The sequence below is a fragment of the Emydura macquarii genome, unplaced genomic scaffold, assembly GCF_026122565.2.
Source record: "Emydura macquarii macquarii isolate MOO-44397 ecotype Brisbane River unplaced genomic scaffold, CSIRO-AGI_Emac_v2 contig_295, whole genome shotgun sequence".
Taxonomy (NCBI): domain Eukaryota; kingdom Metazoa; phylum Chordata; order Testudines; family Chelidae; genus Emydura; species Emydura macquarii.
In genome coordinates this window covers 752762-780498 of record NW_027130432.1, presented here as the reverse complement: position 1 = coordinate 780498, position 27737 = coordinate 752762, and the positions used below count along the sequence as shown (strand labels likewise).

The window sequence follows — 27737 nt, the reverse complement described above, 5'->3', positions numbered from 1 at the left end:
AAAAATAAAGACTAAAGGTGGACCAAGAAATACATTCTTGTAAGGAATCTGAAGCCTTTGGATATACCCAATATGCTACTTGTATATAGGAACATAGAAACTGACATACCAGTTTAGACAGTGCTCCATCTAATCCATAATCCTGTCTCTGTCAGGCACAGCAGCTTCCAAATGCTTCACTGGAATGTGCAATATGTTCTGTAGAAGACAATTATGAACCATCTGTCCTTAGGGAAAATTTTCTTCTAATTCCCATTAGTCAGTGGTTGGGTTTTTATAATATAAAGCATGAAGGTTTATATCCCTTGATAACTTTTTTATCCTGTCTAATATAAAATCTGAATGTTCTCACTATCCATATAAAGATCTAAGGCTATGTCTCCGCTATGAATTAAGGGTGTGGTTCCCAGTTTGTGTACACATACTCATGCTAACTTGATGAATAAATAGTAGTGAAACCGTGGTAGGACGGGCAGCAACAGTGATGACCCAGCTTAGCTGTTCTGAGTACAACCTGACTGAACCCAATGAATACATACGCAGCACAGCTAAGCCATGCTGCCACTACCTGTGTTGCCCTGCTACACTTATGTATGCTCACACTACTCTCATTGAGCTAACATGAGCATGTGTACGTGAGCTGGGAATCATGCTCTGAGCTTGTAGTGTAGATGTAACCTAAATTAAACAGTCCCAATATTTTCATTTTGCCATGGTATGAAGTATTTCTGGACCACAGATCATTTTCACCACAACGTCTGAATCCCCTTCTATTTTCATTATATCTTTTACTGAGAGTGACCAGAATCAAACACAATATTCCAGGTGAGAGTGTCCCATCATTTTATTTAATGGCCTAATAACATGTTTGATATTATTTCTTATTCCATTTCGTACATATCCTAACTTTGTTTGCTTTTGTGCCTGCAGCTGTGCACTGAGGTTGTCATTGAGCTGTGCACAGTGGTATTCAGGTCATTTTTCTGAGTGGCTACAGTTCATTTAAAAATCAAACCAACAGCAATGCATAAGAATAGATCAATTTTTTTCCTTCTAGTGTGCATTTCCTCAAATTTGTCAACAGGGCATTTTATCTGCCACTGTGCTTGCCATTCATGTAGGTCCTAGTCCAAAGTTCATTGAACAGAGTGGCAAGAATCCCATTGACCTGGAGTCTGATTGTGCACTCACTTTTTATGGTTGTAAATGACCAAAAATGATGCAACACAGTGAAGAATAAAGCCCTTATCATCTTTGCTTTAAAGCATATTTTTTTCTGACCCCACTGAGGGGAGTGTAACCCTCTACTAAGGAAGGCTGGTCCAGTGGTTGGGTCACTGGTTTGTTCTTGGAGACCTGGGTTTGATTCTCTGCTCTGCAATGGATTTCCTGTGTGACCTTGTGCAAGTCACTTGCCTCTCTGAGCCTCAGTTCCTATCTTTATAATGGGGATAACAGCACTGCCCTACCTCTCAGGGCTGTTGAGGCTAAATATATAAAAGTTTGTGGGATACTCAGATATTAGTTATGGAAGCCACATAAATACCTTAGATAGATAGCGTTGGGATTCACTTGTTCTTGTTTGCATTGTGCTTGTTGACTATAGGTTGTGAAAAGCCAAGCTCTGAGCATAATGAAAACAGCACAGCTTTTAGGAAAACATGCCAGATGTTTGACTTCGAACACATGTGACATCATCCCAATTTTTCCCACTGGTTTGGCAACAGGGAAGATTTTTCATACACCACTAGCTGCAATGATTGCTTTGTTGATGGCTATTTTGATGAACTATAATTGTTACGATGAATGTACTTTTTTTAGTACTCCGAAATAAAGTGACTAAACAGGGGACAATTTATTAGCAATGATCTTTCTTGAAAGATAATCTTTGGCTACTTTGTAAAGAAGCCAATACTAATGACCTGGAGATAAGAGATTCATGTGTATTTCTGCTCTTTTGCTCCCTGATTGTACAGAAATAGCAACAAAATCTAAGCAGGCACATAGTGTTCTGCATTGTTACAAAATAATGAGCTGTGCCTCATAAAAGCTTATAAACAACATTAAGGGGATAGACATTTTTTAAAGCCAGACAAAAGATATAACGGTATTTGATTAAAATGAAAAATACTATCTTGTAGGCACTAATATATAGTGCAAAAAAGAAACAGGAAATGTGACAAAGACTCCTATGTGATTTCTATTCCTTACATCTGACGAAGTGGGTTACAGCCCACAAAAGCTTATGCCTGCAGAAATTAAATGTGTTAATCTTTAAAGTGCTACAGGACTCTTGTTGGGTTTTTTTTTTTTTTAGTTGATGTAAATTGGCATAGCCTCCAGTCTGGCCCATAATGTCCAAAATGAACTGATCGTCTGCTACACACCAGGGTTCAGATGCTTCAGACCCATCCCATCATTTACAGTCTGTAAAAATGCTGTCATAAACTGTTTTGACAAGTGTTTGTTAGAAATCACTTCATGTTAATTGATCTCTTTTTTGACCGCCTTTAGCAGCTATGTTTTAAGAGTCTGGATTGTAAATGTCACCACTTTGGTCCTCAAGATAACAACACAGTTGATTTTTTAAAAGGAACCTAAAGCACTTGAGCTATCAAACAATTATAGAAGAATCATTTTTAAACAGGCATGTCCAAAATTTTAACTGAAACAAAGGGAAACATTTATCAAAGCAACATACACCACCAACAACAGCTGTATTCTTCTGCATCATTAGTAAATTTAATTTTGTTTTGTTTACAGTGGATGAATAGGTGCTATTATCATTCAAAATCATCAATGCAAGCAATTTTCTTTCTCTCCAAGCACGCCTTCTTCCTCACATAATGATGTCTAATGAATTGTTGTGTTCTGCATCTGCAGTAATCATGACTTCATCCTTGTCTTTAATCATTGAATACCAAGCCATTTTTGATATTCTTTTGAAGGTATGGTCAGCAGCTCCATAGGGACAAGAAGCTAGAGTGGCAGCAGCTGCAATAACGGCTGTTCCCATCAATGGCAGTGACAATTCTGAAAGAGGCAAAAGGTAATAAGGTGAATTGTGGTGCTCAATGTGCGATACAATGTTACACCTCTGTTAAGTAAACCTTGGTGTTAATTAGGAAGCTGAAGTCTGTATATACAAATTTTCATGCTTATGCAAAATCTACTTATTCCTATCAGTCTGTGTGGTGCATTCCATGTAAATTGTAACATCTGTTTGAAAATCCTATCATTTTGCCTATTACACTGATTTTCTCCACATAGACAGACCAAAAATTATGCTCTTATTTATATTTCTACAATATCATTGAACTCAATCATATTCCCTGCCATTTATGATGTCATGGGTGTATCCACTTTAGGTTACTGACCAGGATTTTGGTTTAAAAAAAAAAAAAAAGACTACCCCCAGATAACCCTTCCCAGGTTTTACACTTGGTTTAGTGAACATTGTGACAGTAGGTGGGAGGGATAATATTTGGAGAATACATACGCACAAGATCTATGAACCCCGTAAGTCCCACTTCAGATCTCAAAATAAGACTTATACACTGCATGGATCTTGATCAGGCCCTCTGCACAGGAATGAATTTATGCAGTTATGTACCTCACTACTGAGGCTCAGTACCTCCTTGAGTAAAAGAGTTCCCATTAATCTGAGATAAACCTTAGCTGAGAGGAAGGTTTGGCCCAATATATGTGCAATAATGAATACATTAAATGAAAAATCCATGTGTTGGGCTTCATTCTGCTCCCACTGAAACACTGTCCTCACTGGGAAAAGGACAGGGCCTGTTAGGTAGAATTCCAAAATATGTATGGAGAAGTGACTGGAAACAGAACCCTTAGTGCTAAGTTTTGTGAGCACAAAGACAGGAGCTTGTATTACAAGCTGATTTTGCCTTGAGGGCAACCTACAAAAGTTGATAAAATGAAACTTGTACTTTTGAGAATGTAGGAATTTCGCAATACCAGCTGTGTATGTGACAAGTGGGAATTAAACACCCAGCAGGTAAAGGAGTAAGAGTCTTTGAAGCTATTTAGGGTGCTGTAAAGATGAAGGAGTGCATAACTAGGAAACACTGGATGAAACCAAGAGAAGCAGTAAGTGGAATATCTAGAAAATATTCTGGTTGTGTAGTAGTCTCCTAAAGAAAGTGAAATAAATCCCATTGTTTGAGACCCTGAAAACTAGACAGGACACAGCACTGGAAAATACACTCCAGGGAACAAATGTACTGATAAAGGATATGGAAAGGATGAAAATAGGTATTTTCCAGATCTAATTCCTTCGACTTCTTGAGGTCACTGTTATTGACCTCAGTAGTATGATTCCATCTTTGGTACATACATATGTGCACACACATACACTTGGATGAGGGGAAACTGGTTTAGAGAAGTCTCAAATCTCCAGAATGTTTCATTAAAAATAATTGACTTTGACATTTGGAGAGAATAAAATTATACAGGTTCACAAGGGTTTAATTGTGTTTCTTCATTAAATTCAATTTACTTGGGCTTATGATGACTTAAGTTTTGTACAGCTGTAAAAGAAAGTCTAAAGGCAGATGAAAGGTCAGCCATGAGGAATGTCGGTTATGTTTAACAACATAAATTAATTAACCATAATCTGAAGTTATATGAAACATTTCTTCCACAGACCTCAAAGTGCTTTGTAAACAAATTAATTACACTTGTGCAGTCGATATTATTATCCCCATTTTACAGACAGGGAAACGGAGGCATGAAGAGGTTAAATGACTTGCCCATGGTCACAAATTAACTCTGTTGCAGAGCCAGGAATAGAACAGTGAATTCCTGCATGCCTCAGCCTCGAGGCCATTCTGTCTTTAGTTGTTTCTTTGGCTTTCCTGCATTTGTAGTGTTTCTTCTCCTCCCTGGATAGATACTATGTCTCCTCCTACTTGTCTTGTCTCGCCCTTAAAACGAATTTGCTGTAGGAGAGTTCTTCAGTTTGCCAAGCCTTATTTTACATTTAGGAGTAAAAATGGTTAATTGATAAGACTATTCAGTCTTTTTTTTTTTTTTTAAGCTTTAAGGTTGCCTCATAACATGAGGAAGGGAGGGCATTGTTTTAAGGCAGCTGTATGCAAAGTAGAACATGCTCTCCACTGAGCTGTCTTATAATATATCAAGAAAAAAGCATTAATGTTTGTTGGTTTCTCTTCGGATTACAAATAAAATTAAGCAAAACTTGTTTGTTTTGGTCAGGTAGGAACATTTAATTATTTGAGAGCATCTACTCTCTTGGCTCTTTAGCACATGATGTGGTGATTCAAGCCTTTAGCTCTGGAGGACCCTGGTTCAATCCTCAGTGTGTTGGTAAAAGTGGTAGCTATCACATAAACTCCCCCTTGTACGAGAGCAGAGGGGCGCAAACCTCTCTGGAAATGGGTCAGGGAAAACAGCAGAAACTTAACTGTGTGGAAGCCTGTATTGTTCTCAGGCCTTTATAAGTCTAGAAGAAGTGTACCACAGGCAGAGGGAAGAGTGATTGCTCTACTCATGATGCTCCCCTGAACTACTGACTGGCAGATTTGTAAACAGAAGTTAATCCTGGTTTAACCAGCAACACCCTCTCTATGGTTTCCAACTTTCAGTTGCAGGGAGTGGGAGAGAAGTGAATTGTTAACGTATAGCCACAGAGAGGGGGCAACACTGCTCCTGAGGGAGCGGTGGGGAGGGATCTACTACTGGCATTAATTCTTTATCTGCGAAAGGTTGGAAACTAGTGCTCTCAACTTTTGGGCTTTTCCAAGGTCTCGAGGCTGTAGACCTTCCCCCTTTCATAGGGACACAAATCTTTTTCCTCTGAGGAACACGTGACTCCAAGGCTGCAAGGTGAAGTGCAGTGAATTGAAGTAGTTTTTGCTCCATGCTTGGTGATTTCTCCATGGCAGGGGAGCATTGGGACATATTTGACAGGCCTGTGGACTATTATGGCTGACTAGTATTTCCACCATCTGAAACACATTATGATTAAGTTCATCATCTTTTACAATGGTGTCATCTTAATAGATATTTTAGGAGACAGGTTTCAGCAGATTATATTCTTCAGAGTTTGTTCCTAAAAGAATTTGGCATTGGGCATGTTAGCATTTTGGAGGGCTTTGGTGAGTGGAAGTTCTTAAAGCAGAAGATTAGGTGCGTGTCCTTAATGGTATGTCTGAAAATCAAATAAGGACTCTCAGATGTTTACATACCCACACATGAAGACAAATGAGGTTCTGTAATGCTAGGCAGTGATGAGAGCTGGGTAACCACTTGTTGGCAGGGGTTTGTGTTTACATTTTTCCAGGTATCATGTCACATGAGCTTTGCACCTGCTGAATTTTGCCATGAATTCCAGATTCAAATGAATTAAAAAATAAAAGTGAAATGCTATAAAAATAGCTGTGCTTAGTCTGACATGAAGTGAAAAATCACCTAGTTTTACACGGTTTCCACACAAATCTATCATTCATCAAGGAACACAGGTACATTCCAATTTGTAATGAAACCCCAAACCAGACATGATAGCTCAGAGTGGCAGAGAGATCAACTGTAGACCCACTTTTCCTGCCATTTGCTGCCTACTAGCCCTGATTTCCTTTTCCTGAGAGCTCTGCTTCTCCAGCTAGACTTTTAACTGCGATTAACCGTCCTCTTGCTTGGAGGCCTAGCTTTCTCCCTTTCAAGACCTCAGCGTTCTCCCCTCCATTCTCGGTGGTCTGGCTTTGTAATTTGGAGGGAGTTTGAAATTACTGAAGCAATGAGGTAATGGAGACTGGTGACAGATCAATGAAGGTTGCAAACTTGACAGCCATAGACATAGATCAACTTCATTCCAGGAGTCAGAGATGGGAAATTAGAAAATATGAGGAAAATGAGTTAAATAATATGACATATTCTGCTTTCAGCTGCACTGGTAAAAACAGAACAATTCCTGGGAAATCAATGGACCTGAGATTTGTAATATGCTGAATTTACACATAGGCTAAATTACATGCATAACTTTGAGCAGTCTGAGTAGCCCTACTGATTTCAGTGCAACTACTCACAGGATTTAATTTTCAAAAGCATCTAATAACTTAGTAGTTTAAGTTCCATTAACTTCACAGTGCATAAAGTTACGCACATGCGCAAGTCTGCAGGATTGGAATTTGTGTAATAGTGACATTTTTGACAGCAAATATTTAAACTAATACAATCATACTAGCTATTCTTTGCATTTTGTTCTTCATTTGCTTCCTTTTCTTTTATACATTGTCTCTCTTTTTTCTGCAAACTAATTTTTCTTTAATACAGCCTAAAAAAAAGCATTTTCTGAATTTCTCTTAGACCAACCTGGGCTTCTTTCCTCTTTCCAAACTTTTCCCTTTTTCAGATTCATGTTGGTTGTCTCCTTTCATTCTTGTAATTAAACCTTCCCTGTCTCAGTTGAATTGTTCTCCCGCACTACTTTCTTCCTCTCTAGAATCCATCCTCCTTCCCATCTCTGTTTTGTAGGAGCTTCTCCATCTTTGTTCCCCCATTGTGTATTCTCTCATTCAGTACATTTCTATTCTCACCTTCATTTGATTCTCCAAAAGCCCCCTTCCATGTTTTCTCTCTGTCTCTTGCTCCACTCCACCTCACATTCTGTGTACAACACACAAATACAATTTTGCTAAGTGTGTACTGTGGAGATTGAGTTCAAAAGCCCATTCAGGCAGTAAAGCTTCCTTCCCATGAGAGACATTATTATTTTTGAAACAGGAGACTAGTGTCTGACACAGCATTCCAATGCAGTGGATTTATAGTATAGAAATGATGTGAATAACTGTCACTTTACTGTTTAAACAAGGGAAATACTGTATCGAATCTCACATCAAGCTCAGAAATGATGTGTTATTATAAATGGAGGGACAAGCTCCCAAACAGTAATTGTTTAAAGATTTATTGTTAGTTCACAGGTACTCATAATGTGCAAATATAACTTAGTTCCTTTTAAAGGCTGATCTTACAAAGAAATGTTTGCCAGAAGGGTGAAATTCTGCTCTTGGAGAGTCACTTACAGCTATTGTTGATTTCAGAATAAGTCACTTGTGTATTTAAGGGCAGAATTATGTGTTTTAAATCCCACCCCACTAGAGGTGTGTCTACATGAAGCAAGGAAACTAGTGTAGGGACATAAAGTGCTTTTTGTATCATTTGTCCTGGCAGTGGTTTGACATGCAAATGGTGGTTACGAGGGGAAGAAGCTGGTATTAGTCAAATGGGGACAGGGCAGTGTGTAGAGAGAAGGCATTGCATGTGAGTTGCAAGGTCAAGGCCAATACTCTTTTTTGCAATAGCTTTTGTCTAGTATGAACAGGGCCTATGTAATTATAGTGTGTTAACTGTGAGCATGACACGTCATAGCTTGGGGTTATTTTCGTACCATAAAGCACACAACAGGAACTTATAGTTTTTTTGGAGATGGAGCAGGATTAACCATCTCTGAGAGCTCCAAAATGGAAAAGCCAAAAGGAAAACACAATAAGTAGAATTTCAGATGAACAGAGCTAAGGCAACTGAGCAATTTTAAATACGTTGTGCTAAGCAGCTATTTGAAATACATTTTGCTAATCACATGTCTGAGCTTCCCAGCCAGGAGCCTAAAGGGAGAGAGATTACCAGCATACTCTGTTTCCTTTGGCCCATCTACTCCTTCCTGTAGCATTTTCCAAGTTACATGTGAATAATTTGCCAATACTTCTTGAAAAATCCTTGCCTGACCCCTTCATTTCAACAGAGCATTTGTTGAATAGATAGACTGTCTAAAACGCAAATTCTTCCCCACTCTTCTCTCAAAAATATTCTGTGATTTTAATTACCATGCAACATCTCCTTTTCTAATTCTAAGATGGAAAAGGAGGGTTGTGGTTATGGTTATTATTCAGTGAAGATCCTGGTATAAATATGTGTGAACATGAACGTGCAGCCTGGGGTCTGTTTCAAAGTGAGGGTTAGGGCTATGCAGCCTCTAGATGGAGATGCTGCTACCAGATGGGTTAAACCAGGAGTTCTCAAACTTTTTTTGCTGGGAACCTTTGAAAATATTTCAGGCTGTGATGACCCTTCTCCCCCCTTACCATGCCATCCTTCTGTGCTGCTGCTGGCGGTGGCACTGACTTCAGAGCTCAGCACCTAGCCACCAGCCACTGCTCTCACGACCCCCCTATAATAGTCTTGTGACCCCTTTTTGGGTCGGGACCTCCAGTTTGAGAAACACTGGGTTAAGCAACACTACAGGCTTCTTCAGTCAATTTGATTGTCCAAGCGCAGGATGCCCTGTTAAGGAGCCTGTGTCTGAAATTTGGCATGAAATCCTGGTCTGAATGAAGTCAATGGGAATTTTCCATTGATTTTGTTGGAGCAAGGGATTTCAGTCCTGGACTTCCTGTTTTATACTTCTTTCGAGGAGTTAAATATGTTAATCTTAATTTTACAATTGATTATGAAAGAGCAAAATTTCATAATTAAAATTAAGGTGGATATGCACAGAAGGTAGTATAAAGGATTAAAGATTTTTGGAAAAGACTCAGAGCCTGAACCACTGTTTTCTTCCAATCTTACTCTGGTACTCTTGATTTTAGTGGATTTGCTTTAGCATAAAAGTGATGTAACACAGTGATGAATCAGATCTTCATTCTGTTCTGAACATGTGAATTGCTAGAGAGGTTGTGCTGCTGTTGCACAAATAACTGACATTCTGAAAGTGAATGTGAAGAAACAGACTAGTACCTAAATACATGGTTGAATTACAATTAGAAATGTTAGGCAGCCCCCTTGTGGCCATTTAAATTAAAGCAACCCCCAAACAAACACCTGACACTTTGTAAAACCATTTCAAAAGGTCCATCGTTTTTTATAAGATTTTGATATTAGTATAATGTTATTACATCACTTTTTAAAGATGTCATGTTAGAAATATATTTGAATAAAGAATTATTCATGAACTTCTTATGTATTCTCTTTATATTACAGCAATGGTATTATTTGAAAATGATGTATTTATTGTTAATTTCTAAGGCCCCAATACTACAAAATTTTAAGCACGAGTGACTTTACAAATCTGATATGAACATCAGGTCTGGGTGTGTAAAATCATTCATACACTTAAGTCTTTGCAGGATCAGAACCTGATATATTTAGTTCTCATAATATTTATATTATTTAATATTTATTTTATTACAGTATTATGGTAGAGTTCTACAATAAATAGGCATTGCAGATTTGGTCTTTTTTTATTGTGGCTTTGATCAATTATTAGACTCAACAGGACTATGCACACGCTTAAAGCTAAGCATGTGTGCAAGTTTTTGCAGGATCAGGGCCATGGTCTTGACGATATCAGTTAAACAATGAGTTTGAGAAAACACATATATGGTAGTTATAAACCTACAGATATCCTGGCTTTGTCTACACTAGAAATTTACATCGGTATAGGAAAATCAATAACCCTGAGAGACATAGCTGTACCGATCTAACCCCAGGTATAGACTACCGCCTCTTGGAGAGGTGGATTCGCTATGCCAACAGGAGAATCCCTTCCATTGGTGTATGTAGTATCTATACTGAAGTAGTTGTGCCACTGTAGTTTTAAGTGTAGACATATCCCCAGGTCCTCATTTTCCATTGCCCCCCTGTTTGATTTAGCCTTTTCATTTACACCAGTGCAAAACAAGGTGTCATGCTACTTTTTTAATCTGGTAGCATTTGACACCCACTACACTCATTTTGCATTGATATAAAGGATGGTGCAGGGTGCAAAACAATGGAGACTTAGGCCCTGTTTGAAAATAACTTTAACATATGATATTAAAATTATTTAAGGAGGCACTGGCAAAAGAGTGCGGTGAAAGTGATATTAGATCTCCCCTAACCTAAAAATAGCTCCACTCACCTAAACTTGGTTGTTGCTTCTGAGATTTATTTTGGATCCCATTATTAGTTAGTTTGTATGTAACTGGATTGAGAGGTCTTCATTTTCAGAAGCAGCTCTTGAACCCAGCCCACACTAGCAGAATGCTACATTGATTTGGAAAACAGTCCTGCAAACACAACTGTAGCATAGTTACAAAACTATTTTGTGAGCAAAACTATCCTAGGCAATATTAAACTGCTGAGGTTCCAACTTTCTGTATGGTCAATGGTCTTCTCCACTGGACATTGATATCCTTATTTTTGTTGCCTTTAGTGCTGCATATGATACTATCAGACAGTATTTTTCTTGGTTGCCTAGCATATTTTCTCAGTATCTCAGGTAGCTTTTTCTCCAAGTTTTGTTCCTACCTGTCCAAAAGGTCTTTTTCTGATACTAGCTCCAGTCACCTACTCTTTATCTACAGGGTTCGGTAACTGGACTCTTCCTGTTTAAAAAAGATGTGCTCAAGGGTAGAGTTAATGTAACCTTTGGAAATGTCCTTGGTGACATTCTCTCTAGACTTTTGACCAGTCCTTTGGAAAAAAACAAAGAAGAATCTACCCCCAAATGGTCTTTCCAAGGTTCTACTTGGGGCCTGTGGCAAGCAGGGACATACAGGGCTTTTGAGTTTAGGGTGAAATTCATGCCTAAGCATGGAAGCCAGCTCAAGGTTTATGCAAAATTTAAATTCCACTGGAGCCCTATTTTGAGGATGAAGTTATTTCAACCAACAAAATGCATGAATTACTTTGTGTACCAAATGACTTTTTTTGGTGGCAAGTAGACAATAATATAACATGAAAGAAGAATACTATACCCACTAAAATATTTGAAAGAAAAATGTTGAAAGCCAGTGAAATCAGAAATGGACTGTAAAAACTGGAACAACTTAGATACCTGGATAAAGCTTTTATGAGGTGCCCTAACCACGAGGGTTTTTATAGCGATAATAAAAGTGTTCAATCAGCTGTAAATTTAAATTGGAACCATCGGGAAATTGGTGGAATTTTTGATTCAGATTGCTTCATGAAACATTATGTTCTGCACATTACAAAGACTTCCTGCTTTCACCTAAAAAGAAAAAAAAAAGAAAAGAAAAAAAAAAAAGGCTGGACTGAGATTGTCTAGATGTTGGCTGATTCTGAGAAACCTGTATATTTTCTTCTCCAGATTAATACACTGTAATGCTTTGCTTGTTAATCTGCCAAGCAGACTGATTACATCTTGTGCAAAACTCTGCTGCCTGGCTTGTACATCATACAAAGAAGCATGCACGTTTTATTGACAGGAATGTGTTGTCTGATGAGTCTGACATTTCTGCACTGAGGGTGAAATTAACCCCAGTACAGAGAACCAGCACAATCCACATGCATCCCTGTTACGATCTCAGAATTGGGCTTAAGTGGCATTTGTAGGGCACATGGGCCTTCTGCACAGGAGTGAATTTCATCCCATTGACTCATTTTTTGTCAATCTAACAGTTTTATTTTCCTACAAGATCCTCATGGTCAGTAAACATTTTATCCATCTCTCTCAATTGTCTCTGATTTGCAGAATATCTGATTTTAGTTGATATTGTGATAGGCATGTGTAGGACCCATGGACCTTGAAAGGTGTATTGTGGTGGGGGGGAGTGTGTGTTGATCATTATAACAATGGAGATATGCCTGCATGTTTTGCATCTGTTGTTCTGACAGGGTTTGGTGCTGTTTTGATGGACCTGATCTGTGGGGAGTTTGATTCTGATGAGCCTGGAGAAGTCAGGGGAGTTGTTTGACGGCCAGAAGAGGGGAGTGGAGAAAGATTTCTTTCAGGATGAGGTACCCATCTCCACTGCTCCAATGATCAATACCCCACACAACATACCTTTCCAGATCCATGGGTCCTACACATGTTGACATGGGTGAACCTCATCCGATGCACTAAATGCCCCTATAACTATGTGGGTGAAACCAGACAATCATTATGCTCTTGAATGAACTCACACAAAAAAAGGATAAAAGACAAAAACCACCGTATCACCTATAGGTGACCATTTTTCACAATCACTCCGTATCTGACCACTCAGTCCTAGGCCTGGTCTACACTAGAAAATTAAGTCAGTTTAATTAAATTGCTCAAAGGTGTGAAAATTTCATACTCTAGTGGAGTAGTTAAGCTGACCTAAGCCCCAGTATAGCCAAGACTAATCCCTTGTCCTAACACTTATTAGCACTTATGCTGGCAAAACTTTTGACTCTAAGGGGTTTGAAAAAACATCCCTCTGAGTGACATAAGTTTTGCTGGCATATGAACTTGCATAGCTGTGTTCTGTTGATGGGATAAAACCACCTAAACGAGCATGGCAAAACTTATGTTGCTTAGGGGTGTGTCTTTTCACACCCGAGTGGCAAAAGTTTTGTCAGCACAAGACAAGGTTGTAGACAAGGGCTAAGTCAATGGACGAATTCTTCTGTCAACCTAGCTACCGCCCATTGGTGTAGGTAGTGTCTATGCTGAAGCACAACAGCAGCGCAGAGACAGCAGCACCGCAGTAGTGTACACATACTCTAAGTCTTCAAAAGAAACCTGCACAACACTTTCAAAAGATGAGCCTGGGAGCTTAAATTCATACCTTTGCTAGATACTAAAAATCAGTCTTAATAAAGACACTGGATTTGTGGCTTATTACAGCAAGCTGTAACCCACTCATCCCCTCTGACTGCAGGAGTGTAAGGGGCCACTTCACCTTGACTGGTCCCTTCCCACAGATTATAACTACTTATGCTAAACAGTATGTTTGATCGTGTATTTAGCTGTGCCACTTTTAGTTCCTTTCCCAGACCTGAAGATCTTTGTGTAGCTGGAAAGCTTGTCTCTTTCACCAACAGAAGTTGGTCAATAAAGGTATTACCTCACCCACCTGGTCTTTAATAAGGATTGCATTCCTGCCCCAGCAGGCTGGCTCACAGCAGCTGTGCTCCCTTTGGGTTTTGCCCTCCGGCCAGAACTGGCTGCACAGCCTGTGTCTGTGCAACACTTTGGTACGAAGGCTGCCGGATCCAGGCTAATGTTCCATCATCGTGAGCTGTGCTTAGACCCGCTCTGCTAAACGTGAGGGAACCGCGCTGACAGCGGGAAATGGAAAGAGGCCAGCGCGGGTGCCGAAAGCACGGCACCAAGCTGCCAGCCCCAGCACAGCTGCAGCCTCACCCCAGTCTCTGCCCCGTAGCCTTCCCCGATTCTCCACTCAGGCGGCGCGGCGCGGCCCGCCCCAGGTATTCAGGCAGACACCCCGCCGGCTGCCTCCCCCCCGTGGAAAACTGCCTGCAGCGACACACTTCCAAAAAGGGCTCGACGTCCCACGGCGACTGCGTTCTTTGCAGGCTGCCGATTGGCGCCCGCCGCGCCTTCCGGCCAATCAGAGCCCTCCACCGTGCCTACGTCGGAACGGGTTCGCGCCTGGGAAAGTTTGAAATCGTTTTCGAGCCTGGGACGGGTGTGCGACGTGACGTTGCGTGGGGTGGCCGCGGGCGGGCGGAGCCGTTGTTGGGCCGGCCGCCGGGTTTTGCGTGGAGCAGCCGTTCCTTATGGCGGAGGGGGAGCCTGAGCCGGTGCTGGCGGTGCATGGGGAAGGGGAGGAGAAGGAGGGTGGGGAAGGGCTGGACCCGGACCCGGACTCGGACCCGGCGGTTGGCAGTGGCGGGCTGCAGGAAAACGTGGCGGGCCTGAAACAAGGTATGTCCACCCCCTCCCCCCTCTATATTCCTTTGGCGGGAATATATTTCCCCGGGGCTCCCCCCACTCACGCTCCCTTGTACGTCTCCGGGAATTTGCACCCGTGCTCCAAGAATAATTCCACCGCCCCTTCCCCCCACCCAGCACCTTTGGTATGCAGGTTCCCAGCAACCTGCCCTAGTCCAGTCCCTCCTGCTAGCCTGCAGTCTGCTTCCCAGCCCTAGGCAACAGCCTTGCACTAGCACCGGGCTGGGCATCTCACGAACGTGCCCACCCGCTCCTTAGCAAGGATGGGCCCTGAGTGTGTGAGGATACACTACTGAAGGCTCCCCCACCCCCCAGGTCGGTTCCTTGCCCCTGTCTCTTTTCTGTCCCCAGCCTGCTCTTCCGTTCCCTTACAAACGTTGTCAGCATGATGCTTTAGGGGGATTGTTGAAGCTTAAGGGACAGTATCAATGTTGAGTTGGGTTCAGGATGGGGGGTGAGGTAATATCTTTTACTGGATCAACTTCTGTTGGTGAGCGAGACACCCAATGTTTCATGCTTACACAGACAGTTCTCCTTCAGTATCAATGAATATCTGCCTGACATATCTTCCCAGGCCATTAGTCTCTGTGTCAATTCAGTGTGCCCATCAAAACCCAGAAGGTGGTGGCAATGCCTTTGAATTTTTGATCCCAGTGAGTAAGGAACGGGGGGTGGGGGCGTGGATTCTCCTCTCCCACTTTCCCTCCAAAGGCTGAAATGTTCATTTCTGCTGTGTCTGTGCACCTATAATTGCAGGTTGCTCATGTGCTGATCATTTAGCCAGGTGTAGCCAGTGCTGCTCCTGACTAGGAAAGACCTGGTGTACAGCTGTGCATTTTGGAACTGTCATAAACTTTAAGGAGTAATTGTTTTAATGTTTATATGGCTCTGACATTAACACATCATTGATGTGGGTGGAGTGCTGAGAGGGGGTAGCATTCTGGAAGGATTTAACAAGCCTGAGGCCATCAGTACAACTAGGAACCTTAAGAGATGTCCACACGTGAAGATGTTCCCTATTAACTCCATGTGTGGATAATTTACGTGTATCAAAGCTGTGTTCTTTCAAAAGGTAAGTTTGCAGAGAAAAGACTAGGTAGACAAAGCATGGGAGGAGAAAGAGAGGCAGAGAGATGAAGTGATTGCCCAAGGTCATATAGTAGTTAAATAGCCAAATTGAGGATTGATCCCAGGGCTCTTGACTCTCAGGGCTTGTCTTCACTTACCTCTGAGATTTGGCGGCAGTCGACCGGAGTTGCATAAGCTACGCAAAAAACGTGCGTAACTCCCATCGACTTCTCTGCTTCTGTTCTGCGCGCCGTCTTCACTGCACTGAGCTGATGGGAACCGCGATCCCGTCGACGCAGCACTATGCCACTTGAGAAGGTGGTCTTAATACGTTGATTTCTGGATCGACTGAGCAGATCTTCACTGACTGCTCAGTCGATCCAGAGAAGTCGATCTGACGGCAGCGAATTTGCTGCCATCAATGAAGACATAGCCTCACTCCGGTGCCTTATCCACTGTGCCCCATTGCTTACAGGAGAATGAGAATATGTTCAGTCTGCTTGCATGAAAGGTACTAGCATGGTTCAGATAAGTCTCCCACAGAGCCCCGTACCTTTTTTCAAGTGTCACAGAATCCACTGTTTGTGGCATATTTGTGTGGGACTGTAAGATAGCTATATAGAGGGCGTTGCAGTTGAAATGGCTGAGCAGTGGAACTTGGACAAAACTGTACTGGTTCAGAGGTCAGCATCACTACCATGGGTACACAGAACTATTTGTGCTTGAGTTGGTTGTTAGAAACCTTGTGGTCTCTAGCATAGAAACCCTTGGGTGATGGGTGAACAGGTGAAACTGACATGCACTAGAGACTGAAAACTGAACTATTGAGGAGAAGATATTTTTAGCTAAATTTGGTTTTGTGGGCAGAGGGATGCGGGGAAGATGAAAGGCACATCTATCTAATTTAACATCTCTGCCTTTCAGTTAAGTGGATTGTGCACCCTTACAAGAGTTGGACCTTGCCCGAAGAGGTCATCTTGCAAATTATAGAAGGCCAGGCTTGCCAGTCCTGATATTTCTAATGTGAAGAGTAGAGGAGGAGACCCATTCTCTTATTAAAAGCCTTTCAGACCTCTATTCTACACCTAATGAAACAAAAAGGCATAATCTCAGTTTTAAAAATCCTGTTTGGGTCTGTATCCAACAGATAGGGAGACCCTGTTTTGGCCAGTGTGTGTACCCCTGAAGAACAGAAAATCTAATTTAGCTGTTTGTCCTTCACTCCCACAGTAAATTAATATGTATTGTAGAGAGGAGGCATGTATGGATTTTTCACTGAGCAATAGATCCCTGGGACAGGAATGAAAGAGTTCAGGTTGTGACTTTTTTCTTCAGAGTTGTTCCAAGAAGAAGATGATGACAGCTGCAGTGACTATGGGAGTCGTGAGAAATCAGGGAGCATTTTAGGAAGGATTGTGCCAGATGGGAATGTGCTTTTCCCAGACACGTTCCAAACAAATCACCTTTTGTTTTATGAGCGATTTAAAGCCTATCAGGATTACATCTTGGGTGAGTGACATTTCTGAATCTAAAATTACCTGTTGTCGCAATCTCTGTAGTTCTGACTTTTCCTGGTGATTCAGTTGTCTTTCTTTTAAATTGCACCATCCTTCATAGCATGGTAACTAGAATGGATCTAAGCTAGTGGCAGGGGTAGAGTGGCAGGAGAGGTCAGGTAATGAGGGAGTTGAAACGCTAAAGATCCTTAGACTCTTACTTTTAATATAAAAAGTATCATGACATAACCAATGGTTTTGACTAGAGCGAGTGGGATTTTGACATCACAAGAGACTGGAATCTGAACAATTGATAGGGGAAGGGATTTTTGATAAGACTAGTTAAAACAGTGTGTTCCCCCTCTCCTCTACACCTATTTAACTCCACAGGCATAATCGAGAGAGATAGGGTGGAGGGGCCAGATGCTCTTTTTGTGAAGCTTTTTGGTGGCTGAGAGAGCACCTTTGCTAGCTCTCCAGTCCTCTGGTTTAAGATGTTTGGGGTGGGGACTGTCTTTTTGTTTGCACAATGGGGTCTTGGTCTGTGACTGGGGATCCCAGGCACCACAGCAATACAAATAATAAAAAGACTGAGCAGAACAAAATTTAAGACAACTTCTGACATAATAGAGGAGCACTAAAACTCCATCATGTTCAGCTTCCCTTTAATTGCTTGTGTGAACTTGATTCCTTTTGTCCTTTTATTGCATACATACGTATTGTAAATTATTTTAATTTAATTTTAGCTGACTGCAAGCCCTCGGAGGTAAAAGAATTCACAGCTGAGTACTTAGAAAAGGTCCTTGAACCATCTGGATGGCAAGCAATCTGGCGCACTAATGTGTTTGAGGTGCTGGTCGAGGTAAATGTAATTCAGTTGTTAGACATTTGTCTTCAATTAACATCACTTTACTTCACTGTTAACAGGCAAATCGCTTATTTTTAATTAAAGTTTATTAGCTGATAGAAAATAGCATATTTTTCACATCTAATTGTCAGTGGAAGATAGTGCATTAGGTGAGAAGCTATTTAACTGCTTGCAGTGACTTGAGTGCTATTGTCTCTTTGAAATGAGAATGCAGGAGAACAGCTTGTGACATGTAGAAACTTACCATTGACATTCACATGAGCTGCAGTTAATTGTTAGCCCTCATGATTGTAACACATTTTGTGTAGATTGTAAGTTGTTTGGGGCCAGGACAGTCTTATTGTCTGCCCACTGTCTAGCACAATGGGGCCCTGATTGGGTTTGCTGGGCTGCTGTACTACAAATAATAAATAATTATCCATAGGACTGCCACTCTTGCTCTTCAGAGCTGCAGCTGTATGGCTCATGTTCTGGTAATGCAGGGAATGATAGTAGGGATTGCATTTTTATTCTACTGGCTGGGCCTTTTTGAAAACAATTTGCACCCTGGTTACATCTGTCAGTTTTGCACCTTGTTCTGTTGAACAAAAAACTGTTGAACCTATAAAAGCCTGAGTTTTAAATAGATTTCACCTCGTAGGTACTCTTTGCTCTTTACAGTTTCTAAGACCAGAAAGCATGGAAGTGTGGAATTTTCCTTCTCTGTTTCCTTGGCCTTAGAAGTTGCTTATCTTTTCTGTGAATGTTACTTTTTATATTATACTAGTGAGGATGGTATTTAGTTGAATTTTTTTAGCATATTCTCTCAGATAAACAAATGTATGGTGATGAGCCTTTTTGTAATGAGCTAGATAAGCTTCCGTTCCATTGACAGTATCAGCCCTTCATGGATGTTAGTTTAGGGCCACATAGACATTTGAACCATTGGAGGGATGCAGAGGTGTGTAAAACAGGGTTTGAGAGCACAGGCTGCTGTTGTGTTGCCCATATGAGACTGTCATGGTTTGGGTAGTTTAGGATTTCCTGATATTGCACTTCACGTTTCTGATCAGGAAATGGGTAACCTGGTGTTAGGGGCAGATGCTTTGTGTCCTCAGTTGGGTTTTTCCTGAGGTGAGTCAAGCAACTGCCAGTTGACAATGTGGCCTTCTCTATACTGAGTTTAACTGGCAAAAATGTCCCACTGTTGCTAACATTGGAATACACCATTGTTTAACAGTGTCTGGGTTACATGGAGGAGGGGTCTAATGCAGAGATAGGCAGGGGGACTGAAGGACTGTAACATGGTGACATGAAACTGTAGTTTATGGCAGTGGCTCTCAAATTTCCAGTCTTCTGTAGCCCTTTTAGGACTCTGATTTGTCTTGACTATCCCCAAGTTTCACCTAACTTAAAAAACCTTTTTTACAGATCAGATATAAAAATTTAAGTGTTACAGCAAACTGTTACTGAAAAATGGCTTACTTTCTCATTTTTACCATATAATTATAAAATAAATAAATTGGAATATAAATCATATTCTTACATTTCAGTATATAGAGCAGTATAAACAAGTAATTAGTTTGTACTGACTTCACAGGTGCTTTTTATGTAGCCCGTTGTGAAAGTAGGCAAATATTTAGATGAGTTGATGGACCCCCTGAAAGACCTCTGCGTAACTGCAGGGGTATGCATATCCCTGGTTGAAAACCACTGGTTTATGGTCTAATGATAGGGGCTGTTTTCGAGATCAGAGAGCACACCAAGGAAAGATGGGGTACATCTAAGGGATAAATTATGGACAGCGGGTGAGGTCCCAGAAGACTGGAGAAGGTCAGCATAATACCTGCCTTCATAAAGCGGAAAAAGGAGCATCTGGGGAATTAGAGACTTGTCACTTAACTTGGATACCCAGAAAAATACTGAAACAAATTATACGATCAGTTTCTTCAAACCTGGAGGATAAGAAATAACCAACATAGATTTGTCCAGAACAAAGAATGCCAAACCAGTCTAATTTCCGTCTTTGACAGTTTCACTGGAGAGGGTGGAAGCAGATGATGTGATGCATCTTGATTTTTATTAAGGCTTTTGACACATTTTCACATGGCACTCTCATAAGCAAACCAGGGAAATGTGGTCTAGATGAAATCACTGCACAGTTGGTTGGAAAACTGTACTCAAAGAGTATCTGTACAAAGCAACTAGACACCCAGAGCTGGCCTGTGCTAGCTGACTTGGGCTTGCTGGGCTTGGACTGAACAGTTTGTTTTCATGGCTGGAGTCTGGGCTCTAGGACCTTGCAAGGTGGGAGGGTCCCAGAATTTGGACGGTAGCCTGAGCCTGGAACTCTACACGGCAATGAAACAACCCTGTGAGCCTGAGCTGGCCAGGATGGGTCTGATGCAGGTGTCTCTTTGTTGTGTAGACACACTCAGCATGTTCAGAGTGGTTATCAATGGCTTGCTGTCAAACTAGGAGGACATATCAAGACCTGTAGGGATGTGTCTTGGGTCTGTTACTATTCAGTGTTTTCATTAATGACTTGGATGATGGACTAGAGATTACTCGTATAAAATTTGCAGAAGACAAACTGGGAGGAGTTGCAAGTTCTTTGGAGGTCAGTATTAGAATTCAGAGTAATCTTCATAGATTAGAGAATTAGTCTGAAATCAACAAGATGAATTTTAATAAAGACAAGTGCAAAGTATTACACTTAAGGAAAAATCAAATGCACAACTACAAAATGGGGACTAACTGGTTAGGCAGCAGTACTACAGAAAGGTATCTGGGAGTTATAGTGGATCATGATCAAATGAGTCAACATTAAGGTGTTGTGGCAAAAAGAAAAAAAAAAGCGAGTTTCATTCTGGGACTTATTCACAGGAGTGTTGTGTATAAGACCTGGCCTATACTTAAAACTGAAGTTGAGAGCTACAGAGCTGTGAAAAATTGCACCCGGAGAGCTGTGGATGTGCCGACCTTATCCCTGGTGTAGATGCAGTTAGGTGGATGGAAGAATGCTTCTGTTGACCTAGCTCTTGTTGCTCTGGAAGGTGGAGTTCCTATAGTGATACAAACCCTTCTGTTGCTATAGTCTGTGTTTACACTACGAGGTTACAGCAGCATAGCTATGACACCATAACTATGCCACTATAATGCCTCTGGTGTAGACATGGCCTAAGATATGGGTGGTAATTTTTCTGCCCTACTTGGCACTGGTGAGGCATCAGCTGGAATGCTGTGTCTAGTTTTGAACACCACACTTGATTAAAGATGTGGACAAACTGGAGAGAGTCCAGAGGAGAAGAACAAAAACGAAATTTGGAAAACGTGAGCTGTGAGGGAAAGAATGAAAGAACTGGACATGTTTAGTTCACAGAAGAGAGGACTGGGCAGGGGGGCATAAGTCTGTAGCAGGTTGCTGTAAAGAGGACGGTGATCAATTGTTTTCTATGTCCACTGAAGTTGGGAGAACAAGTAACCTATTTAGCTTGCAGGAAGGGAGATTCAGGTTAGCTACTAGGAAAAACTTCCTAGCTACAAGAATAATTAAGAACTGGAATGGGTTCCCTAGGGAAACTGGAAATTTTTAAGAACCGATTAGACAAAACTTTCTGGCATGGGTTTGATATTCTTTGTTCTGCCTCAGCACAGGGTTATGGACTTGATAACCTCTCAATACCCCTTTCAGCACTACCTTTCTGCCCTTTCAGCCCTACCTTTCTGTGATTCTGTGATGGAGGTGTAAGGAACTGTGGGCGCAGAAAGGAATGGAAGCTGGGATGGAGGGAGGCTGGCCTAGAGCAGGATGTAGAAATTCAGTCTTGTTTTCTAATGTAAAACCTTGAAGCATTTTTCTGTGTATTAAGGTTTTGTGAATAAAATCCTCCCCCTCCAATCCGCCTGTCTCAGCCAGATATAATTCCTCAGTGCTCTGCACATGTGCACTCCTGCTGTTTATAGGCATACTCAAGTCTGCAGGAGGGGACCCTGCTTTGCTGGGCCTCATTAGGCCTGTTGGAGCCATTTACCTTTGTGCAAACCTTCTATGTGAACCTGATTTTAAACTTTGAACCCTTTCATAAAAGGGAAATGCTACTCACCTTCCCTGCACTTAAAACATCTGCAAGTAAACTACAATCTTAAAATAAGTAGAAGCATGCAAACGTATTGGTGGTTTCTCTTTATAGAGCAACAGAAGTTGTTTGTGTTTTCCAGCAACAGAGACCTGCATTTGATCAGCTTTGTCCTCTCCCTAAACAGAGGGAGAGGGTTGATAGTGTAGGATTCTCCAGGCCACCTTTGGTCCCTGTTGAAGCACTGTCCAGCAAAAGGGCATGGTAGCATACTGGGTTAAGCATGGGATTAGTACACAGGAATATCTTGCTCTGCCAATGAGTTGCTGTGTGGGCTGCTGCAAGGTAGTTGGGTCCTGATTTGTTTCAGTTTGTTCCTCCATTCCAAGTAAAGTCCATGAGAGCGAACAGATACTTGGCGTAGCCAAAATCAGGCCCATAACCCTTGCCTCTGTGAAAAGAAGATAGTAACTTCCTGTCCTCCCAGGGACATTATGAGGCTTGCTGTTTGTACAGTGCTTTGAAGATGGAAACCACTATATGTATATGGATGTATTTGCTGAGCACGAAGCTTGTTTTGGGGTTATAATTTCAAATATACATGCTTAGACATCTCTGGTATAAAATGCCATACGTAGTGATTAAAAAAGTTGCTAATTGGCTTCTCTAGTAAGTTTGATTGTGTTATGCAAATTACTTTGGCTTTTCCAGTTGCATGTACTGTACTGTCTGAAGCTGCCCTAATAGTTGTGTTGTTCATGTCAGGCTGTGGATGTGGAGTACTCGGCTCTGAAAGCAGTGGTTCGGCTCAGTGAGCCTTTCCTATGCGACTCCCATGTTAGCACCTTTACCTTGGAGTGTATGCAAGAGCTCTTGGAGCTGAAGGAGCATCAGTTACCCCTGCAGGAGCTGTGGGTTGTGTTTGATGACTCAGGAGAGTTTGACCAGACAGCACTGGCTATAGAGCATGTCAGGTAGGAAAATGTTCATAAATGGCTAGTTGTGTCCTGAACTATTTTTTTTTTTTAATTTCAAGAGTCAGTTTAAACATCACATCTGAACTACAATGAAACCGCTATAATATGCGGTTTCATACATGGACCTACAGTAAAAGATGTTAGTGTCCAGTCAGAAAGAGCTTTTGGTAAACTCCCATCTTTATGAATTCTTGAGACCGTTCCTGGGACTATATTGACCAGGGCTTTAGAAGTAAACACGATGACTGCTAGCTGAAGAGCTAAGCTGACTGGCCAGAAGAAAAACACCTGTATTGCTATGTCACAAGGAATCAAATGTGTGTGTGTTGGGTTTTCATTGTAGTTCATTACCAATTAATTTTCTCCTAAGTTTAAAAGATGTAACTTGTTCTGTTCCTTGTTTTTACCTCTCACCTTCCTCCCTTCACTGCACTCTCTCATTTTTCCCCCATATTTCATTGTGGTATATCTTTCCCTGGTCTCTCAGTTCTGCTGGCAGCTCCCTGCTGGGAACTCATCTGCCCCACAGGCTCTCGGGCTCCTGATAGGCTGCCCCACCCTCCCTCTTGCTCCAGTTCCCAGCTGGGAGTGGAATCCAACTGCTCAGGCTTCTTGCCCTGGCTCCCAGCCGGGAGTGGGGGGCAGCTTGGCTCTAGCTGCCCGGCTTTCTTGGCAATTTCACAGTTCCACTGGAGTCATGAAATTGAAAAGAATGACAGCCAACAGCCTGTGTAAGGAACGCAGTGACTACATTGACATTGCGTTGTCCTAACTACACCAAGCCCTATGCCTCTCATTGAGGTGGTTTTATTATGTCAGTGTAAAAGGGGAGTTAGATCAGCGGGAGGAGCATTTCAATGTGTACACCTCCACTTTTTGTCGACAAAAACTGACTTTTGTCGACAAAACTCTGTAACATAGACCACGTCTAAGTTTTGTTGAAATCAATGGTACGTAAGAGACTAAGTCATTCAAGGCATTTTTGAAAACTTTACCCACGGTATATATAGCAGAGCAGGAAGATAAGGCTAGTGTTTGTTTACTAAATAGCCTGGAGGAGAGTGAATGGGAATTAGAAAGGTCTGATATTTTGAGATGTCTTCCTCAATTTATTGCATTTCTATTTTCAGTCCTAACTTTTGTTCATTGATGAGTCCATAGTCACCTGAACAGTGCACTCTTAACTGCTTGTTTTATTTTAAAAGGTTTTTCTACCAGCACATCTGGAGGAGTTGGGATGAAGAGGATGAGGATGACTTTGATTATTTTGTCAGATGTGTTGAACCTCGACTGAGACTGTAAGAGACTTTTTTTAACATTTAGTTAAACACTGGAAGGGGAAGCATGGGGTTAGTGACAGACAAAATTAAATTCATACAAAACTCTTCATTAGCAAAGCAAAGCTGATAACTGCCAGTAACTAGAAATTTTGTGTTTGAAAAAAGATCCAGGAGAAATGAACAACTTCCTTGCCAGTTATTTTCTTCGCCTTTTTTGCACAACCCTCTTCTTTCCATTAGATGGCGTTCCAAAACTGGGTATAGCCTCTTTCAAATATAAAACTGGTTTGACTTCAAGTATGAAATATAACCCTAATTAAGACTAGTGTGTGACGCGCAGATACCTCTGGGTGTGGAATAAGAACCCAAATGGAACAGAATATAGAAGAAAACTTAAACTAGTGACGCTGAAGGAGGCATGTGTATTTTTTCTCCAGTGGGATTAATTTGTATTAGGTTTTTGTGAATGTGTCTTTTTAATACATCCAGCCATATGGAACTTCAACAGCACACAAGCTCGCAATCTGGAAATATATTAGAAACACATTTTTTAAATACCCGAAATGAATCACTGGAAAGTGGCTTTACCAGTTTTCTACGGCTTTTTCCTCGTATTTGACAATATGTCAGTCCATTATTTTCATGCCTGTTTTCTTTAATCCTTTTTTCTGCATATAATTATTTGGAATAGGAATTCAGGAATGCACATTACATGCCAATCCAGCTTTGATAGTGTGAGGACCCTGAAGTGGTGATTCTTTGAAATGGAATTCATTATGACAGTTCAGTTCCATATTATACCTGGGCCATGTTGAGCTTGTACAAACTGCAAGGAAATGTTTTGAGGTCTGGAAATGTTACATGTGGAAAGAAGTATTTCTCATATGTTTATGCTTCTGTGCTGCTAGCAGATGGGGAGGCAAAAAGAAAGAATTGCTTTTTTCTTCGGAGGAAAAATCCTTTGCATCTAATGAAAGTGGAATGTAATCAAACACAAACAGACTTAGCTACCTTTAAAAAAAAAAAAAAAAATAGATTCAGATGGGAGCATAAGCATTTTTAGAGAGGACCCAAAAGGAACCAACGATTCGGCTTTGTATTACAATGAAGAGTAAATATTTTCCTTTCTCATTCCCAACACTGTGCTTGAAACAAAGCCTGTACTGTAAGCTGCACTGAAGTTTATATTCTGTTCTGCTCTGATATAAGCAGTGATGTGTCAGTTGATAAGTAGCAGTAACATGCATCCTTCTATCCATTTAGACATGCAATGTTCTACTTTCTTATTCAGAGGGGTCTCCAGCGAGTTTAGATTAATTGAAGCAGACAGTCTTCACACTGCAAACTTTATCTCTGATCCTGTTTGTTTTAAAATGTAAGCTCTGGTTTTGTAAAACAGGTAAATAATTCTATGCAAAATATTTTACTGAAGTTTAGTAAAATCATTTAGTTTTATATATCTACAGAGTGGTCCGTTCTAAAATTAAGAGTACACATTTTAGGGTCAACTTAGGTGCGGATTCCATAGTTTTCTTCAAGTATTGTATCTTTCTCTATTACATTAAAAAAAATCAACTGTCTCTAGTTCCTCACCTACTCTGAAGTATAGTCACATGTTGTCACCAGGCATGCTGCATCTTATAATGCAGTTGTTTTAGCTGTGAGGTTTTTGTACCTCTTTACTATCTGTTAGAACCAAGTAGATATTTATTATTCTGCCTCTAGTTTGTTCTTTACGGCACAATTTTGAGAGTGCACTTTGGTGAACATCTGAGTGATTGGCTCTGAGGAATTGTTTTGGCCCTTAATTTCCTTGCATGTTTTCTTCTTTTCAATAAGATCCCTCAGTGACTGGGCATGGAGTTACTTACACTGGGTTCACTTACTTCCCCTTCAACTGTACCAAAGACAGAGGAGGATTCTTCACTTTGCTTTCAGTATCTTTTCATTGTTGTCTGACCTTTTTTCTGGAATGTCAGTACCATCACTCTGGAATTTTCATCAAGCCTTCTTTTATCTGGCAGATATGTGACTGTCTGACTTAGACAGAGCATTTTTGCAGGCGTGTTTCCATCTCTTGTGTGAGAGACTCCTTGATGGTACATTATATCTTGTAGTAAATCTGCTTTTTCACTTCTATCATCCAGTTCTAATTGTTGCCTCTCTCACTTTCCCTGTGGTATGTTTCTTTCTCTTTTGCCGGACAAGGTTCTGCTTTTGCTATTTCAAAGCCAACATTTGCTACATTATCTCGGCTATTGCTACCAATTTCATGGTGCCTTAAAGGGGCACCGTATAGTCAGATTTTAAATAGTGAATTAAAAATAGTTCTAGATAATGTATCTGCCTCTGAAGCCTCCTGGTAATTCTTGTGGTTTTAAAAGTACATCTTTGTATTTTAAAAGAAGTATTTCTCTCTGTCCCTGTACTCTTTCAACTCTAATAATCTTGGGTGTACATTGTAACAACAGGGGTGGTATATTTAGACAAATGTGCTTTTTGTCAGCCATACCTCTTTGAATTGGGGTGTCATAGATGCAGGGAGCTCAGCGCTTCTGATTCAAAGCCTACAAAGTCAGTAGAAAGATTGGACTAAAATGGGCCTTGGATCAGGTTCTCTCTGCTTCAGGAAAGTGGGGAACACTAACTGTCCTATGCTTTGAATTGTAGGCATTATGACATACTTGAGGATCGTGTCCCTTCTGGACTCATTGCTGATTACCACAGTCTGCTGTCTCAATGTGAGGTGCTCTACAGAAAGTTCTTAAACCTGAGGAGTGGCATATCAAGCAGTGACTCTCACTCCGAGGCAGAAAATGTCTCCATGGTGGAAGGCTTAAAGCTTTATGATGAGATAGAGCATCTGAAGCAAAAGCTAAAACTCATTGAGAATCCTCTCTTGAGGTACTGGGGGCGGTGAGAGGGGAGGAGAGGGTGAAGAAACCAGCTAGGAACTGCTTTCCATCAGAATAGAACTAATGATTTATGTCTCATTTTCAGGTATGTATTTGGTTACCAGAAGTGCACAGGTCTCCAAGCCAAAGGCTCCCGTCCAATGGGTACAAAGATCACTCACGTTGTATCTACTACTATAATAGGTAGCCTATTGCAGTCTTTGCTCAGGGATAAGCTTTGTCCTGAGACCTGTGATGAAGAACTAGAAATACAGGTAAAATAGCAGGAGTTGTCTTCATTTTCTCAAAGTCCTCCTTTTTTATCTTCCCCAATAAATTAATTTCTTCTTTCACAGTATTTACTTCTGTATGTACAGAATTTACCATGATGGGAC

At 41.0% G+C, this 27737-nt stretch overlaps 1 protein-coding gene and 1 long non-coding RNA gene across 3 annotated transcripts in view; one reads left to right on the top strand and one right to left on the bottom strand.

Annotated features, from left to right (window-relative positions):
• Positions 1-2722: 2722 nt before the first annotated feature.
• Positions 2723-14201, bottom strand: LOC137153892 (uncharacterized). 2 transcript variants are annotated; one of them, XR_010919933.1, is made up of 4 exons: positions 13860-14201; positions 11855-12028; positions 7578-7647; positions 2723-3033 (listed from the first exon to the last, which is right to left on the bottom strand). It is a non-coding gene; the product is annotated as an uncharacterized lncRNA (long non-coding RNA). The 2 variants fall into 2 exon arrangements; XR_010919936.1 differs by lacking the exon at positions 7578-7647 and having other exon boundaries at positions 13860-14199.
• A 221-nt stretch (positions 14202-14422) lies between these two features.
• The window catches only part of SHCBP1 (SHC binding and spindle associated 1), a 30191-nt gene continuing 16876 nt past the window's right edge, over positions 14423-27737 (top strand). Inside the window, exons 1-7 of the mRNA XM_067550375.1 lie at positions 14423-14674; positions 17105-17278; positions 18012-18127; positions 22957-23165; positions 24374-24466; positions 27119-27352; positions 27449-27617. Of these exons, the coding sequence (XP_067406476.1) occupies positions 14527-14674; positions 17105-17278; positions 18012-18127; positions 22957-23165; positions 24374-24466; positions 27119-27352; positions 27449-27617 (1143 nt within the window). The 5' untranslated portion in view covers positions 14423-14526. The remainder of the gene's footprint in view (positions 14675-17104; positions 17279-18011; positions 18128-22956; positions 23166-24373; positions 24467-27118; positions 27353-27448; positions 27618-27737) is intronic.